The sequence below is a fragment of the Micromesistius poutassou genome (genome assembly GCF_964030765.1).
Source record: "Micromesistius poutassou genome assembly, chromosome: 8".
NCBI classification, from domain to species: domain Eukaryota; kingdom Metazoa; phylum Chordata; class Actinopteri; order Gadiformes; family Gadidae; genus Micromesistius; species Micromesistius poutassou.
In genome coordinates, this window is record NC_140278.1 from 5,709,447 (window position 1) to 5,729,142 (window position 19,696).

At 45.5% G+C, this 19,696-nt stretch overlaps 1 protein-coding gene across 2 annotated transcripts in view; it reads right to left on the reverse strand.

Annotated features, from left to right (window-relative positions):
- Positions 1-19,571, reverse strand: part of ano10a (anoctamin 10a) — a 23,228-nt gene extending 3,657 nt beyond the window's left edge. The window contains exons 1-14 of one of the 2 annotated variants that reach the window (XM_084471458.1): positions 19,462-19,571; positions 17,830-17,989; positions 16,983-17,180; positions 15,266-15,400; positions 14,226-14,345; positions 13,753-13,937; positions 11,601-11,985; positions 10,495-10,550; positions 10,307-10,381; positions 9,420-9,608; positions 8,402-8,593; positions 7,480-7,608; positions 2,632-2,749; positions 720-736 (exon numbers count right to left, since the gene is read on the reverse strand). In XM_084471458.1, the coding sequence (XP_084327584.1) occupies positions 2,657-2,749; positions 7,480-7,608; positions 8,402-8,593; positions 9,420-9,608; positions 10,307-10,381; positions 10,495-10,550; positions 11,601-11,985; positions 13,753-13,937; positions 14,226-14,345; positions 15,266-15,400; positions 16,983-17,180; positions 17,830-17,968 (1,896 nt within the window). In that variant the 5' untranslated portion in view covers positions 17,969-17,989; positions 19,462-19,571 and the 3' untranslated portion in view covers positions 720-736; positions 2,632-2,656. The remainder of the gene's footprint in view (positions 1-719; positions 737-2,631; positions 2,750-7,479; positions 7,609-8,401; positions 8,594-9,419; positions 9,609-10,306; positions 10,382-10,494; positions 10,551-11,600; positions 11,986-13,752; positions 13,938-14,225; positions 14,346-15,265; positions 15,401-16,982; positions 17,181-17,829; positions 17,990-19,461) is intronic. The other variant, XM_084471459.1, reaches the window with a different exon arrangement.
- Positions 19,572-19,696: the final 125 nt, after the last annotated feature.

Genomic DNA, 19,696 nt, shown 5'->3' on the forward strand with positions numbered 1-19,696 from the left:
TTTTAAGAGTGGCTCCATGCAATTTCAATTAGCAGAGAATTGTATTTTGGACTACTACATTGTTAAACCTCTGTCCATCTTTATGTAATACATCAGTGTAACATCTTCACGTGTGTCATAAAGTGTGTCTTAATGTGCTTTATCCATCACTACAGCACATAATTGTCTTATCTCGGCAGAATAGGTCTGCTCTTGCTTTCCGACAGTCATTTACTCTGAGTTTTCCTTCATGCAGTGTTCCATGTTGAGTTTGACAATGAGGTGCAGCTGAAGCCAAATGAGGCACTTAAATATCTAGCTTCATTATCTCTCTGTCCCGTGTGGCTCTCTGTCCGAGCACTATCATGCATAAATCACACAGACTGGCCTGCAGTCCTCTATCCCAGCATGCACGGCGAGGGAACACAAATGATCAAAACATCAAAACATCAAGCAAGGTGCGACGAGATGATGCTCGCTGTTGTAAAGCTAGATCGGTTGATTGATTAGATTGGAAGGGGAGGTGTTAATAACATACATGTTAAAGTACACTCGCATGACAAATTAATTGAATCACATTCCCAAGACATTTGTGTTTAGTAAGGGTATCACATCAGTGCATGACGTTCAGTTAAATCACCCGCTCCATTTGAACCGAACCATTTGTGTCAAGAGAAAACCAAACTGCAAAAGGCAAAGGGGGCACAATCGGTCACCAAACGGAAACAAGCGCTACTCACCGTCCTTGAATCAGACTCTGCACAGAACCAAGAGAGCACAGAGCAACCGATCAGACCCACCCCAGGAGTCCTCCTTCTAAATGGCTGACTGACCCGCAGTGCTAGGCTGTTCGGTTCAATGTATTCATCTAGTTGTGTCAGCTCACATGTAAAACACTGTGAGGCATAATACGTGCTTGGTAGTATACATGAATAACGATGAGACTTTTAAATAAAAGAAAGAAAGTGTAAAGAATTTTGGTCTACAAAGTTTACATGATGAATCAATGTGTAGATTTTAGAAGGTATTTAGTGATAATTCAACTGAAACCACCAAGGAGCCATAAAATAAATCTAAATGTCAGTTCATTTAAAAGGTTAAATGTCAGGTTCTCCCTACTGATGCAACCAGCGCCCGGTATTGGAAACACATGATGTACACACACACACACGTAAATCAATACAGCGGTCAATAATGAATCAACCCGGCCAGCCGCCGGTGCGGTGGCTGAGCCCGTACCGGTCCTAGCCCCATCACCGCTAGAGCTCAAGTACCTGATGAACAAACAGTAGAGTCTCGAGGTGCCACGGGGGCAAAGGGGCTTAAGCCAGCCGCGCATCGTACACACCACCTGTTTGTGCGAACAGAGGAGCCTGTGCGCGTGGCAGTAACCGATTGGGACGGCGGCAGCAGCAGCATCATCATCATCATCATCATCATCAGAGAAGCACTCAGGCGCTGTCATTGGCCCGTCAGACAGATGGCTGCGGGCTGAAGGGTAATGCTAATGGCTAATACTCCGTACACTGCCCGCTATATCAATACTATTGACAGGAGATGCCTCGTTCATCTTGGCAAAAGTGCTACCGAGACGTGCATTGGGGGGGGGGGGGGAGAGGTGGCGGGGCAGGGGGGGAGAGGGGAAGGAGGGGCTGGGGGGGGCTGGGGGGGGTGGAGTGCACAAGGCCTCTGTAGGGGAGCGGTTATTGCCCACAAGCATGTGGCCCTGTTTGCGGCTCCATTGAGTGTGTTGTTTGTGGACTCGGCGCTCTGGCAGACACGGGCCGACAGACCCTGAAGTGGGGGCCACACTCGTCTCGCAGCGCTGGAGGCGAAACGGAGCAGGGGCCGGAGCGACGGCAGAGCCAGTGCACCTCCGACCAATTAAAGCGCGTACACAAACACAGGGGGAGTTTTTTGCTAGGTAGTGCTGGGTAAACACTCCGGTCCGGGCTCTGGAGGTAGGGCGGGGCGGGGAGGAGTGGTATTCGGGTCATTACAGTGATCAGTGCCAGATACCAATACCGATGAGGCTGGCACACACACACACGCACACGCACACACACACACACTACACACTACACACTACACAGATGACACCACTCAAGGTCCCGCTCTGAAACGATCAGAGCCGTGACTCACATCCCTTCTCTTCCCAGGCCGGTCAGTGAGCCGTGACACACAGCACCCCCCCCACCCACCCACCCCCCCCCTCCAACAAGCTGCCTCGCCACTAGGCAAACGCCGTCAGCTCTGAGTGACAGCGGAGCGTCTGGATGACCAGGCATCCGTCTTCATAACAACCCAGCGTGCTTAGGAGCTGTCGTGAGCCGCTAGCCACGCTCTGCAGGAGCTGCGCGGAGCCACCCGCGAGCGAGCCACGCTCCATGCTAGCCCACGTTCCCTGTCAGCCCTGCTCCGTGCTAGCCCCGCTCCGTGCTAGCCCCGCTCCGTGCTAGCCCTGCGCTAGCCACATACCTTGTTAGCCACACTCCCTGTCTGGGCCCATCCCGGTTAGTCCTGCTCTCTGCTAGCCCAGCCCTGTTCTCTGTATTCCTGGCTCTCTATTTCTGTGTTTGTAGTTCAGCCAGCCGCCGGTCTGTCCGTGGGAGGGACAGACCGACCGACAACCTACCTAGGTCTAGCCCTTACCTTCTTCTTGAGTGCCTCCAGGGATTCAAACTCCAGCCGCGCCAGCTTGGTCTGGATGTTGTTTGGGCACATCTGGGATGACAAAGGTCAGGATGAACTTCAGTGCCAGCAGGCCGTGCTGAAAGCAAACACAAACAAAGGGGAAGTGTGTTCCACGATCACGTTACATATAAACCGATAGAAGCAGGTCAGTAACGTCAGTGGCTCCACTGCCCGCGGTCTGCGACAGAGTGAACTGCTGCCATTTCACATTAGCAGCAGCAGCAACAATGTGTTTGTATTATTCTCTCCTGGAAGAGGATCTCTATCACGATGCTTTGTTTAAAAAAAACTATACAAAAGATAAGAGGATGGGATCAGTCTTGTATCTCTTAAATGAGGCTGGCTTCTTTGTCCCCTCGTACTACACTTTTAAAATAGAAAGAAAGAAATGGAGAAGGAAAGGAAGTGAGTGATGGGCGCTGGAGAGAGTGTGTAAACAAAGACACTGATACAATGGCTGCTTGGAAACAAGGGCGTCGCTTTTGGAGATTCACTTCGACCTTGTAATCGCACCCAATCACATTTTGGTACAACATATTTAACAACTCTTTGGAATTGGTGTTAAGTGAAGGGCCATATAATGTGAAATCGATCGTAATTCTAACTATATCGTCATAATGCACATCCTGTCTTACCTGTACTGGATGTGACCTTTCGTCTACAAAATATTGTTTCCTGACCTGCAGGACTCAAAGACCGCAGGTGTGCCTGTTCCCATGGGAATTTATTGTGTATGCATGCTAGTCACTGTCAATAGTTTGCATCTATATGCCACACACACACACACACACACACACACACACACACAAACACACGCACCTCACAGAGTGAGGGCTGAGATAACTACTCCTGGGATTTAACCTCCTTCTCCTGTGTGTGTGTGTGTGTGTGTGTGTGTGTGTGTGTGTGTGTGTGTGTGTGTGTGTGTGTGTGTGTGTGTGTGTGTGTGTTGTGTGTGTGTGTGTAAACACTTGTTTCAGCAGACTGCTGGCTAGAAAGATAAATAGATGTTTTACATATTAGTGATATACGCTGTAGTTACAGTATAAAATCTGGCTATCGTTTTAACGCTAACTAAACATTTTGCCACAGAGACATAAAAATAGTGTCAGACTCAGCAATAAAACCAATTGAAACTTGAATATATTGATCTATCCTCCATTTAATGCAATATTATCCTCACTTTCAATGATCTCTCGGACAATGTTTTAAACCAAGAGATGGACAACTTAAGAGCCAGCAGCAAGCCAGACAGACAAAGGACAAATAAAGGAAGGAAGCAGGAAAGGAAGGAAGGAAGGAAGGAAGGAAGGCTCCTTGGCCCAGTGGCCATTTGTCACATTGATTGAGCCAGCAAAACAAACCTGCCGGCTCTTAGCTGATTGCAAAAAATGCAATTCAAGGCTCATTTATATTTCCCAGCCGTGTTCTGTGGCGCTGCAGAGAGAGAGAGAGAGAGAGAAGAGGAGAGAGAGAGAGAGAGGAGAGAGGAGGAGAGAGAGAGAGAGAGAGAGAGAGAGAGAGAGGAGAGAGAGAGAGAGAGGAGAGGATGAGAGAGAGAGAGAGGAGAGAGAGAGAGAGAGAAAATGTGGATAGAGGCATGTTCCTAACAACATCAAACAAAAGAAAGGTGAATTGTTCTCTGCTTCTTCAAGGCCAAACCATGACAGCCTATAAATCCACTGCTCCATTTAGTCAACGGTGGGGTGTGATCAAACTTCAAATGCTCAGCTTCAAACAAGCGTATTCACGTTGTCACAATGTCATTCTGACACTCCCGACAATCTCTCTCTCTCTCTCTCTGAGAAGAGACCCAAGGTTGGTAAAGAGAGCAGAGTATTGGGATCTTCAACCACCCTGGGAAGCCCATGATGTGGACCTGGCCTCCCCTTTTGAATCAGAGATCAGATAGGTCAACTCACCGGCAAAAGGAGTAATAGGGCTGATGCAATTGGCTGAAACCTCAGGCCCACCCCCGCCATGTGCTGCAGTGATAACTTAGTATTGGAGAGACCTCCGATGCTGTTGCATTTGAATCATCCATGTTCTATTTATTATCTTCTTTGGCTCTTCAGGGCCTTTCCAAAGCACCATACAGAGAATTCCTCATTAAACAATAAAAAACAAATTAAATGAAACCCATTTTTTTTTTAATGAAAACTAAATCTGCACAATCCTGGTTGTAAATGAATAATTAAAAGTAAATCCAAAAGAAGAAGAAAGAGACACCCGGGGTAGTCTTAAATAATGGTTGCTGTGTTTTTTTTCTATCGGCAAGTCAAGGTAGAGGGTATGATATATGACAAGAATACAACAAGACCAGAATATGAATTGCTAACCCTTGTCAGTAGTTGAGCAGCTTCAAGACCTTAAACTAATATGAATTGCTATATATAAGCTACACTATACACTGTTGTGGACGGCCATACACAGATCTGATTATGTGTAAAGCAGAGCTCTGGGATTGCTTCTGCACAGCTTCCCAGAATAATAATGAGGGACAAGGTCACGGGCAAAAAAGCTATAACATAGCTTCTGCTTTAGTTTTGCTGTACTGAATGCTTTATGCAACAGCGCAAGAAAGATGGGGTTTGAAAGTTGTGATTCATCATTGTTGGGCTTTACCGTAGCGGTGTGTTTAATGTGGCAGACATTCCAACATTGGAGCCGAAAAAATAAAGACGTTTTTTAAGATTGTTCCATTTTCCTTAACATATGCAGGTCATGCATGCACCCTCTAACTTTCAGGGGTGGTGGTGGTGGTGGTGGTGGTGGTGGTTATTGGTGGGGGTGGTGGTGGTGCTGGTGGTGGGTGGTGGTGGTTATGGTGGGGGTGGTGGTGATGCTGGTGGGGGGTGGTGGGGGTGGTGGTGGTGGTGGTGGGCCGGGGGCTAAAGCGCCCCTGTTTGCCTGCATAGATGGAAACAGACAGGCCCATGCCTCCTCTGAAAGGGACCTCTCTGGTGCTTTACCGTGGCTGGCCGGTTGCCTGGTTACGGCTCGGCGGTGCGTGTCAGCCCCATACAGTAATTACCCAGGTATCATAGCACCGCGGCTGGAGGAAACAGGGTCGGAGTGTTGGGAAGGGGTGAACACAACGCACGCACGCACACTCACACGCACACACACTCACTGACACACACACACACACACACACACAGACACACACACACACGTGCCTCTTAACAGTCCCAAGTACAGACACAAAGTAAGTACAACAACCGCCACCACTCAGGGTCCCATCGCACAACACAGCATGGCAGTAAAGAGCTCCACCGCCCCTCGAGCAGCCGTACGTTACACACACGGTTAATAAACAGCGTGCGCACAGGCCCCTCCGCAGGCCCATCCGTCTTGTTACCCTGTCTCTTTAATAGCCTGTCTACGCTAACAGAGAACCAGGGAGCGGGAGAGAGACAGGGACGGACAGAGAGAGAGGCAGAGACGGACAGAGAGAGAGAGAGAGAGAGAGAGAGCGAAACATGAAAACCCATTAAAAAAAAAAGCTCTTCGCTATAACAGCAGTTTGCTTGATTTCCTTAAGCAGACTCCTAAACACAAATGAGATGAATGTGAATGAACCCTTTGTCGCATTATCTTCTATTAAGAAGCCTGACGTTTATTCAGTGGCAGAGAGGCAGGCAGACAGACAGCGAGAGAGGGAGAGACAGAGAGAGAACATATACATATATATACATAGCAACACATCTAACACATATAAATTGCGTATGTCCATGTGATTCTGCCTTTTGATTTTATTGGCTCGCTCCTTGTTCAATCTCAGCCACTGGCGATTGATGAGCCAGGATGACCCACTTTCTCTCCCCCCGGTGAGGATAGGTGGCTGCGTCTCTCTGTAGGGCTCTCTGGTTGGCTACCTACCCTAAGGAGCTTGTTAAGCCACGCAGCTACATGCACTTATAGGTTTTATCCTTTCTGATGCGTCTTAGTCAAATCCCTCCATTCCCTCTCACCCCCCCCCCAGGCAGGGGTGTGTGCGTGTGTGTGTGTGCATGTGTGCGTGTGCGTGTAAAAAAGAAGGGCCACATCCTTGTGCACGTGATACAAACATACTACAGAGGAACAGACCTCTGCTCAGTCTTTGTACAGATCGCTACACGACTCTCTGGCTCCATCTACAGGGTAAAGCCTGTCACTGTCCACAACTAAAGCACCATTTTACTATTTACTATTGTAAATAGGGAATAGTATGTTCAGGCGTAGCATATTACATTCCGATTAATCTGTAAACTTCTGTTGGGTCGCAATCAGACCGAGAGATCAGATTTGTCTTCACACATCCTCAATGCAAAAAACACACCTCCAGGAACAACTATGTGCAAATAACTTAGCTTGCATCCATTTGAATACTCTACATAGCCTTCAAGCTTTTCCTAAAAGGGGACACGGCGAGCACACACAGTACGCCAACTGAGATATTAGCAGTCATTCATGAACTCCACCTCTTAAGCCTGCTGAGGGGTGAGTTTCCATGACCACATGGAAGTGTGACAATCACGTAGGTTGTGTCTAACCACAAGTGTGAGGCTAAGGTATGCTATGGTCAGAGACGGTTGACGTGTGTTAAAAGCATTGCACAAATCCCTGACCACCACTACCGGACGCGTCTCTACTGAAGCATCGACACCTGTATTTATAGCTGAGTGCCTGTGATCTGATCAACCCAAGATTTACAGTGTGTGAACTGGGGCTTAGAGAGTCATAATGTAGTGTGTGTGTGTGTGTGTGTGCGTGTGCGTGTGCATGTGCATGTGCATGCGTGTGTGTGTGTGTGTGTTGCAGTACCTCAATGGCGGCGGTCCACAGTATGAGCTGGGTCTCCGACTCGGGGAAGTAGGACTTGACTTGCGGGGACATGCCGATGAGGGCACAGTTGGTCACCACGGCGATCACACTCATGGCCTCGAAGGCGAGCTGAGGCAAGGAGAGACAAAAGACTTAACAGGCAAAGAAAAAACACTAACACACGCAGCAGAATGTGGAGATGGAATCGTCTTCAGGTTTGACCTTTGACCCTCTTTAGGTCCAAATGGACGGAGAATAAGACACGATGACAGACGTGCTCACTGGACTGTAATGAACACGTACGATCGTCTAGGCCTGGGCGATATGGCTAAAAGACATATCACGATATAACTTGATCATATTGGTTGATATCGAACTATTGATCATTTTAATGACCTAAAAAGACTAGGAATTACCATGCTGGATTTAAACACTTCTGTTTAACACTTAATATGACCTTCCACTGTTCCTCATTGATAAATACTCCAATGTCGATACAACGATGAAAAACACTCAAATATTGTAAATAAGTATGGAACCGTGTTTGTGTAACAAACCCAGCTGCTAGATTCGGTGGTCCGGTCTCTTATCGATAGATATTGAACATGTTTTATATTGATATTGATCAAAAGTCTATCAAGATACGATCATTTATTGTTTTATTGCCCAGGCCTGCGATCTCCTGATTCTGCCTTTTTCTTTTTGCGGCAATGAGACGTTTGTATTCTCTCACCGAGCGCAGAGAGCGCTTGGATGAGGCAACCCGAACAACACATTTAAAACCTAATCTTCCGAGCGGTGTCGCGTGTTTTATGAACAGATTTAACCGTGCGACACAGCCCGACATGGGGGGGGCTCACATGGCCCGGTCCCCCCGGGAGGCCCGCGCAGGGGGCCCCCCGGGGGGGGGGTTTGCCCTCACCTGCCAGACGCCGATGTTGGCGGCGGGGTCCGAGAAGGGCCTCTTGAACACGTGGCACATCTTGAAGGCGTCCGAGTAGACCTCGGTGACGTTGTTGAGCACCACCAGCACGGCGGCCAGCGGGTACACACAGGAGAACAGGCTGACGTAGCCGAACAGCAGGAAGAGCTCCAGGTAGTCGTCGAACGTGCCCTGCAGGGAGAGGGGGGGGGGGGCGGGGCGTGGGCGGATCCATTGATTGATTGATTGTAATTCTTTGTTGACATTTTTTGACAAGGATTCAAAAGGACAAAACTCAATGAAGCCCACGCGCTTATTTCCAATGTGGCCGAGGATGTGTGGAGCAAATGGGAGAAGTGCATGTGAAGAGCGCACGTGAGGTGTTCACCCGGGGAGCGCATGTGAGGTGTTCACGTGATGAGCGCATGTGAGGAGCGCACGTGAGGAGCGCACGTGAGGTGTTCACATGATAAGTGCATGTGAGGAGTGCATGTGAGGTGTGCATGTGAGGTGCGCACGTGATGAGCACGTGTGAGGTGCGCATGTGAGAGAAAACCCAAACGAAAAAACGTGTGATGAAATGCAGAGACACCAGACAAAACCACATCCTCCCTCCACAAAGAAGACGCTGTTATTTCGGTTAATCAGACATCTTTATCCAAATTGACTTGTTACCGAGGCTGAGAACATCGAAAGTGTGCAATCAATATTGGATGAGCGTCAGAAACCACAGTCTTGCATCACAAAATGCTCCAAAAAATGGTGCAGAGTAGCTATAACTATTTATAACTAGCTAAAGTGCATAGTATCTATAGGAATATAATACACAACATTATCCCAAATTTGGGATTTACAAAGTACCATCTGATCATATTTTAAGAAGTGTAGAATGATAAAGTATTTTTTGTTATAAGTGTGAATGTGTGTGTGTGTGTGTGTGTGTGTGTGTGCGTGCGCGTGCGCGTGCGTGCGTGCGTGCGTGCGTGCGTGCGTGCGTGCGTGTGTGTGTTGCACCCACCAGGTATGTGCTCATGTCCGCCTCCAGCCGGACCTGGTCGGCCAGGGGCATCTCCGCCGGCCCGGGGCTGGCTCTCTTGCGGGCCCTGCGCATCATCTTCTTGTTGCGCCTCCTCTGGAGCCAGTAGGGCAGGAAGGCCTCCATCACCTGGTTCAGGATCTGGCTGGTGATGAGCAGCGTTGCCAGACTCTGCAGCCAGAGGGGGATAAAGAAGTAGAATCAGAAGAAGAAGTAGATTCAAACCGACGAACAAATAAGATTGCTTTCACCGATGGCAGTGGATGATGTTTATCCGTCGTGTTGCATCCGTTTTGAAATTGTTATTTTACAGTATTGTGAAAGAAGGTTGTATTAAAAAGGTTGTTTCATATGATTTAATTTATGCTCCTTCAAAAGATATTTCAATGAAAGGCAGAAAGACTTTATAACAGTTATGTTATTCTTTATAATGCAGATTTATTGATTTATTTCCCTGACGTAAAAAGTGGACTAAATACAACATATAAATAAAATAAACAAAAGCATTGCCATTTTAAACATTGGTACAAGCTGAAAGCTGAATGTCCAATATGTGCCTCCCTTAACAATACAGCATTGAAAGACAATCCAGAGGCAGAGTTACTGCAGCAAACACTAGAAGATAGAGAACCTCAAAGTTTAAAAGTTGTTCTGCAGTCCTCAGAAACCTTTCCCATTATTTTCTCTTCCTTTATTATTTTATTTTTTTGTGCTATGTGTAACGTGTCCTTGGGCGCCTTGAAAGTAGGTACATAAACTCAGGTTATTATTGTTATTAATGTGAATTAATATTAATTCACATATTTCTTACGTCAAGTGTCTTTGAGTACTTAGAAAAGCATTCAATAGAAACAGAACAAAATACCTACCTGTCTGAGCATCAACATGTCTTGCATTACGAAGGCGATGTAGAACAGCGAGGCAAAACAGTTGAAAAAGTTGAACTGGGAACAAAGAAACAGGTTGATGGAGATCAGGATTCTGTAATCCTTCAGACATGCCAAAAAAAACAACACAAAACAACAAACAAAGCCAGTTTAAATGTCTCCACACTCACCACCAACACTTTAAGGACCAAGTGGTTTTGATAAGAGGATTCTAGCCGGTGGTTTTCTGAAAGAAAGAAGAAAACGAGACATACCAGCAATTAGCAATCAAGTCACTGCTAGACATAACCTTAAAGAGCAACCTGTAGGTTGGCACGGTTAATTAATGTGTAGGGAAAATCTGTTGCAAATTAATTAATTAATAATTTTCTTACAGCTAGGCTCAAAAGAGCTGGACTGCAATGTGCACATGCAGACCAAAGAACTCACTAGAACGTGACTTAAATTGTGATGAGAAAAATGTGAAAGCTAGAGTGAATGAAACAATAGAACAAAATGGTCCGGCTGTGTTCCATCATTTCTGTTAGGTAGGAGGGATTTCCATCTCATTGCTTTAATGGCCCGAGCGCAACATTGCGATTATACTCCCCACTCACTGTCACTATCACGTTTCTCTTGAGTCAAACGTCAGAGACTTTGTCTGCAAGTCTGCTCGCATTAACAAAAACATGTCCTTCCTGTAATTCCCTGTCTAAAGAAAATCCATGCTACTTCTAAATCATTTCACTACATACTTTCCCCACCCAATAACGAACCAACAACCACAACCACTCAGGCTGCTCTTTAAACCGCCACTCACTTTGTGTCCTGCTTGCTCGGTTGTGCTTTCCCTCAGAGTGAGCAATATTCCGGTGTGAGTTTGTGTGAATATATATCAGTGTTTTTCTTTTGAATATTGTATTAAGGGACTTTACAGAGTGTTTTGAGCAGAGGACGTTGTTTTGAATGTTGGATGGGGTTGTCTTAATGTGTATATACTATATATATTTGATATATATATTATTTGAGGTATGCATTTGTTGCTTAGGATCCTGAGGATCCCATTTATTTATTTATTTTTTTCTTGCATTTTATTGCTCATTATTTTTCTTTTATTATTTTTAAAATGTTTATTAATAATAACAATAATAATAATAATAAATATATATACATATATATACACACATACATACATACAGGCCTACTGTATATATTGTATACATGATATGACATCAAATTTGTGAATTTTAAAAAGATAAAAATAAGATAAATATAGATAAATAAAGAACACTCTCACCCCAGCCCGTGAGGAACTCGGCGGCGTAGCGGTAGATGAGGTTCATGACCTCGATGACCACGGCGTAGATGATGCTCGGCACAAAGGTCAGCACGGCGGTCCAGAAGGTGGGCTCGGCGTCGTGCAGCGTCAGCGCCCAGCCCTCCGTCAGGAAGTACACCATCATGACGTAGAGCGACAGGTAGAGGCAGAGCAGCACGAAGGGCACCGACACCAGGTAGATGCGCAGCAGCCGCCGGGTGTTGGGGTACAGCGGCTCCTCGCGGCCCGTCACCGGGTTGAAGCCCAGCACCCCGTGGAAGCCCGGCCGTGGCTCCTCGAAGGCCTTCTTGCGGCTCAGCGTGCCCCAGCGGTAGGCCATGGTGGCGCTGCTCCGCTTCCATGCCTGTGGGCAGAAGTGTATGAAGTACTAGAGACCCAGACTTGAGTAAAAGTACCACATACAAAAAGTGACTTGAGTAGAAGTTGAAGTGTTCCTTAAACACCACACTGAGGTGGAAGTACTAATATAATAATACTCCAGTAAAGTACAGATATAGCATTTTAGTACTTAAGTACACTAGTGAAGTAGTTCTACTTTGTTACTACTATACATCTCTGCCTGTGGGTCGGGATCCGATGGGATTCCCGCGCACACACACACACACACACACACACACACACACACACACACACACACACACACACACACACACACACACACACACACACACACACACACACACACACACACACGTTGACCTATTCAACATCTACCTATTCAAGTGAAATGGATGCCAGAGTAAAGGCTCAGTTGTGGTTCCACGTCGACGCAATGCAAGGACCACGCAGACGCTTCGACACAGTCGTGAACCTGTTTTGGTTCTGTGTCGGGTTTACGTTAGCAGACCAATCACAGCCCTTGTTGCTGCGACGCCTCGACGCAAGACATTGCGATGTTATAGAATGCAATATGCAAATCGCAAAGGCTGTGATGAAGAAAAAAATCAATTTTGCGTTTTTTTGCTATTGTTACTTACTGGAGATCAGTAATATTCATTTTTTATTTTTTTTTTTACAATTCAATAGTTAAATTAAGATGTTTTAATGTCAATTCATGCATCAATTCATCTCAACACATCGGCCTGGCCTAAAAGAAAGAGCAGTTTATATGTTGACTGCTTCCAATGTTGTGTTGGTCATACTACAGATAATTTTCGCAGTTGCAATATTGGTTGAAATAATCGCAATTCAATTATTTCCCCAAATCATTCAACCCCTTTGTATTATACATATATATATATATATGGTGAGATATATATAATATGGTGAGACCTTTCAGATTGTTTAAATTCTAAAAAAGATTATAATAATCTTTAATCAAATATCTCTAAGTCAGCTTTATCCGGGATCATATCAAGCTGTGAGGTCGGGCGCCACTGAGCTGCACCGAAGCCTTTGATTAATGTTGTCATCGTGATAATGAACACCTTATGACAAACTGGCACTAATGACTAGCTGGGTTTTGACATTCAGACAAATGTCAAAATGATTAAAGACGACTGCTGGAGCAGCACCATCCACATTGGAGAACAGAGTTCACCTGGACTCTGCTTCCTCCCTTACCCCCCACCACCTCTTCACCTCCCTCACCCCCCACCACCCCTTCACCTCCCTCACCCCCCACTGCCCCATCTTCTCCCTTACTCTCCTAAAAACAACCCTCTTACGCACCTATTGTATGTTGTACGTCCCGGCACTTAATGTACGCATTTATTGTATGTTGTACGTCCTGGCACTTAATGTACACACTCATTGTATGTTGTACATCCTGGCACTTAATGTACACACTTATTGTATGTTGTACCTCCTGGCACTTAATGTACGCATTTATTGTATGTTGTATGTCCTCTGGCACTTAAAAACAGTACTTAGCATTGTGTAGCGTCTTATCCTAGCTATCTTTGTTGTATACGGGGAATGGGTTAACCTAGCCATTGTAAGTGCTTGGCACTTGTTTCTATGAACATCCCTACCGCCTATTGTTGTTTCTCTTTCTTCTGACTAATGTACTTATTGTGAGTCGCTTAGGCTAAAAGCGTCTGCTAAATGCCCTAAATGTAAATGTAATAGTAACAGCCGGTATTAGAGTGGGCTGAATGAACCGTCCTACCTCCAAGATGACCGTACACCAGACCAGGTTGAAGCCTGCAAACAGGACGTATTTGTCGTAGCTCTCCCAGTCGAACAGGTAGTACGGTATGCCGACCAGAGCCATGGGCACCAGGGCGAAGGTGAAATACTCCAAGAAGCCAAAGTACAGGGCCAAGCCCTCGCCATAGTAGTGCCTGATTTCATCTGGGCACGGGAAGAGGAGCAGGAAGACGGATGGTTAATAAGACGGATGGACCTGCACTTGACTCCTAATTGCTTGATTGTTTTACTCCACCATGATGAGAACATCATTGTTCTCATCGTTCTCATCGTCCAGCATTTAAAACAAGGCACATCCTTAAATTGATATTTTGTTTTCCCATGCAAACTCATACTTGTAAGCATACGAATGTTAGCTAGCCCAACGTTTTGATACAGAATAAAAAACCTATAGGATGACGGGTGAAGTGACAACACAAGCTCTCTGCTTACCCAGTGGCTGCAAGGACAGCTTGACCTTTTTGTACCAGGAGAAGGACAGCCTCTTCAGCTCCTCCGTCTCGTGGAGAGGGAATACCTGGACCAGAATGCCTTTGGACTGCATCCGCCGGACTGCAGTGAGCACGTAGCAATACCTCATGTTTATACATTTTTATACGTAAGGGGGGGAAAAAAAAGTGGTTCATTACTTTGCTTCTAATTAGGGTGACATTTCAGGGCGCAATCTCCCCTCGCCTGCGATAAGGAGATCTACTCGATGAGTTTCGCAGCAGGATTTGTGAACACAAATGATTCTTCATTTTCTCTACCGTGGGCATTTTAAATGCCTTCATTTTGGCTTGATTGTCTTTGCCAGGGAAATTAAACACGCAACTCCATTTTGTAAAACAAAAGGACAGGCAGAGACAATGGACGGGCCCACCAATCAAATGTGATGTTTTGTCTGCGGTGAAAACTCCTATTGTCTCCTAGGGAACGTCCTAACGACGTCCTAGTGCTTGAGAACACTATCATTTAATCTGTCAGTCCTTGAGTGTATTGTTTGTGGAGAGCGATTGCCTTGTGCTCACGCTCAATTTGTCAAATGTGGACCGCCAAATGGAGGCATCCCAACGACTCTGCAAGTTTATTGCCTCCTTATCTGGTTCGGAGAATAATTCGCTCTATTAGCATATGCATTATTTCCATATTAAAGCCATTAACAATGAAGGAGCTCGAGGAAGAGAGAGAGAGAGAGAGAATGAGAGAAAAAGAAAAGAGAGAGAGAGCAAGAGAGAGTGAAAGACTGTTAAGAAGCATCTCATTCTTTCACCTTTCCACAAACCTAACAGTAAAACCCAATATTATGTTAAACCGCTTCCCTCCCAAAACCCAGTTTCTGTAAAGTCTAAAATCATGAACTAAATTGTAACCTCATGTATTTGACAGTACTGTAGAAGACCAACAGACAGACAGACAATTACGTGTAGTACGTAGACAACAGACTGGTCAGCTCATCGATCTATCCACTTTAAAAGGGTAGGTAGACTCACTGATGGATTTGCCCGGGTAGAGTTTGGCCTTTTCATATCCGGGTATGTGAGTCTCGCTCTTGGCTCGGAGCGAGTCCAGCTCGTGCTTCACGATGTACTGACGCTCGGCCATGCTCAGGAAGCCATCGCCGTCCCCTATTAGGGACCACAGAACGCCGTTAAACACGGAGGATGTGTCAGCAAGCATTAAAGGAAAGGAGCAGTTATTCATTTGCGACTGCAATATTACGTGCCTAAATCGACACCGTAAGGCACCAGCCCCTTCCATCTACGGAGTCTTTGTACGAGACATTGACTGATGGTGGTCTGAATGATGTCATTACAGTACCAGGTGACAGTGGAGTTAGTAGCAGCTGGGGATGTGAACCATTAGTCTAATTGTTGCTGCGCTTTCAAGGCTGCACCAGAAATAATTGTCCGTTTAACACTTCAATGTGTTTTCTGCTATTGTTTTACTAGATTTACTATTTTTACTAGTTGACTTGTCAGAACAAAATATCTAGTACGCCGTCAGAGAAAGAAAGAAACATTTGTTAAGAACACGCCTCCTAGCCACTAGAGCTTTTTTTAAATTCCATTTATGAAAAAAAAAAACACAATCCCACTGTGACATCTCTAATGTGAGATGATACGCTGGCGATGATTTAAATCACAGCGTTCATCTTCAAAGCCTTATCGTCAACAGGCGTCCACTATGAATTTAGTTAATGACTTAAACGTTGTGTATTGACTCTATGATTTACGCCAGACATTTATTTTAATGAACAAATTCAATCAAAGACAAATGGCGTGCGGTGACAGCAGATTCATACACAATGTGGTTCAACCGCACTTATAAAAAGGCTATCATCCATGTCTCGATCCTGTCATTAGAACCGGTACTGAACCCCATCACCCCTGCTTGGGGTAAGACACACGTGTTCCATTAGATCACTATTTAGGGAATAAGTATAGGGGGTCTTCGCCAGAAATCCATCTGTGTGACGTGCACTGGTCGCATGAACAAGCCGATAAGTGTTGGATGTCACCCTGTGACAGCTCATTTGCATAATTAACACGTAAAACTGCTACGCATCATGGCGAGGGAATAAGTGTGCATCATTTCTACACTTATCTTTAGGTGCACTGTGGATATTGAGTAGTGCACCATATAGGGTACCAATATAACCACGTGGGAACACTACAACACGGGAACCCTAAAAAGTGCACTTTATAAGATGAGGGAACACAACATGGTGACCCTCAATAATGCACTATATAATACGAGGGGACACTACAACATGGGAACCCTAAATAGTGTACTATATAGGGTACCAATACAACACGGGGACCCTAAATAATGCACTATATAGGGTACCAATACAACATGGGGACCCTAAATAATGCACTTTATAGGGTACCAATACAACATGGGGACCCTAAATAATGCACTATATAGGGTACCAATACAACATGGGGACCCTAAATAATGCACTTTATAGGGTACCAATACAACATGGGGACCCTAAATAATGCACTATATAGGGTACCAATACAACATGGGGACCCTAAATAATGCACTATACGTGGCCCTGTAGCGGACCGATTCAAACACAGCCCCAGTGTGCGGTTAAGAGAGCCATTAGCCCACCCTGGGGCCCTTCAACACAACCAGCTCCACTCTCCTTCCCCACCACCACCACCACCACCACCACCACCACCATCATCATCGCCGTACCTTTGAAGTCTTTGAAGTTGTCCTTGTTGGCGCAGGTGAAGGCCCGCATGGAGGCGTCGTTGAACTCCTTGAAGAGCCCCAGGTCCTCGGCCCCAGAGAGCAGCCTCTGGCGCGAGCCGCCCACCAGGAACACGTTGGGGTTGTCCTTCTCCGTCTCCGCCGTGCCGGACCACAGCTGCTGCACCGCCAGACCGGCACCTAGTGCCAGACGGAAGAAAAGAAGTAAGGTGCATGATGGGTAAGGAACAGGACAATGAGAGTCAGGGGCCAACATCGGTGTGTCTTTTATCGGGGCTTGAAATCCCTCCTTCAAGAAATATCGTTATGAATTATTCATATGAATGTTGTTTCTCCTTTGTGCTGAAACACAGTCTCAGCTGCTGTTTATATACACATGTTCAATTCACAGTAACATTTGAAACTTTCCACAATAAAAATTCCATTTGGGTGAAAGAATTTTAGAAGTTTGTTTTGTATTTGGTGTAGCTATAATAATAATACTAGGGGGTGTGCAGCTGATATTGTTTTAAACCTGACAGCATCTTTTTTTCTGCAGGTGAAACAAACCTAGATGACCTTATTTTACCCTACTATTTTACTCAACAAATTCCCCCCTGAAATATTTGCAGTGCTCCGTTTTCAATTTGCATTATTCCCTGCATGTATATTGGTCATTATCCCTATAATACCAACTAAATATCCGTCCTAAATACGGACGAAATATACCGATGCTTAAACAACAATAACAATAAAAAGCCAGCCATCGGGGAATGTCCCCATGCCGATAGGTCGATGATGGCAGTCAATCAGGCGGACATTAATCAATCCATCCCTGGTCCTAGAATACCTCCGCTCTGCTCGCTGTCGCTGATCTTCCTCAGCAGCCAGGCGATGGCCTCCTCCTTGGCGTCCGGGGCCAGCTCCACCACCACCAGGGGGGTGAACCCGAAGCCATCGTTCCCACCCGCAGACGGCTGTTTCAGCATCTTCTCCCGCTACCTGGGAGCCTGCAGCAGAGACACACACACGGGGCCACGCCTTCAGGACATGCAGGCTGTTGGGTTGGTGTTATTTTTTCGCAACAAGATGATAAGTGATATTGACTTAAATGAATGTTTTAAAGCAATAGTATTAGTGTTCATTTGATAGAAAATAGGAGTTCTTTTTTTCTTCTGTGTGTATGGCCAAACGAAGACGTCTATGTCGACAAACATGGGAGAACAATAGACACATGCAGAACACACACAAAACTGCACACAATGTTGACAACTACACAACAACATTTGCCAGTAGCTTCTTAAATGAGTATGACATGGGAATATTGCATCTACAAGCCAGGAAAGGGATGACACAATTTGCAGACTTAAAGTTTAATCTTAAAGATTGTCTATCTTACAGGATGTCAATGATAACCAAGTAATCAGTAATTGCCATACATATACCTAGCAAACGGGCCACATAATTAAATGGTCAATGCATGTACTAATAGCTTTAACAATAACAATGCACCTATAAGTTGAACATTGCAATTGAGATTGGAAGCCATCCAGGATCTAAAGAAGAGTCATTCCAAGTAAATAGTCATGAGATTAGCAAAGAAGTCATGAGTGCTCCGCCCATGTATAAAGCCAGCCATACAGGAAACATAAACCAATGCCGTTTTGAATCCTGTGAAGTTATTTGAGATACGAGATTTAAAAACTATAAGCTTGCATATCATTCAACCCAGGCATGAATGACTGGGGTGGTTACTGATGGGGACAGCTGAACGGGGGCTCACAGCCCTAGAGGGTGGGACTTGGCAGCCGTATTCCTGTAACTTTATTGTAGAAACTTAGTTACAGCACACAAAATAGTTGGGTTTTTTTGCAGACTAAATAGCGTGGTCATGTCAGTTGTTAACTTGCAAACCCCTCAGCATGTAACACAACAAATTGTTAGGGTTAGGGTTAGGGTTTATAATAACGTCAGGTTAGTCCACATCCACCAAGTCCCACTCTGGGGTGGCAAGTTCATGATCACCAGAGGACCATTCAAACTGACCATCTGCCAGCCCTTGGGTGCATCACGAGGGGGAGAGAGACAAGTGTATTAAGTTGTCCGCTGGACTTCAGTCATGGGACTTCAATCCAGTCCACGTCACTAATCAACGTAGCAAACTTCTTAGGCATCACACCCACCGACCTCATACCAGCCAAACATGGTTCATCTCAGCACACAACACAGGATAATTGAATGAATCGACAAATAACCAGGTTGAATGTGGATATAACGTCCACATTCAATATAACGAACACAACAAGGACAGGACAAAACATAGTTTGCAAAATACAAAACTGCCAATAGTTTGCAATGGGGAGGTTTTAAACTTGAAACTACTTTTTAAATGAATGCAAGTTAATGACATTTATTGGGTGCAGCGATGCTTGCACTGCACTGTGATTTGTGTCTGGCAAAGAGAGACCATCACCTCACTTACCCAACGTCTCCTTTTCTGAGAGGTGCAATGTTTAGATATTTTTGACAGGACAGGATTTCTTCCGCAATGTGTGGTTTCCCGTTCGTGCACGGTCATTCGGTGCGCCTGCTTTCTTCAAAGGGAGCGCACCCGAGTTCCACGTTGGCCCGCTGAACATGCGCAGTGGTGCGGACACCGCCCGTACGCGTTGTAAGAATATTTAAAACACACGCCCCCTTTTCCGAGTAGACTTCAT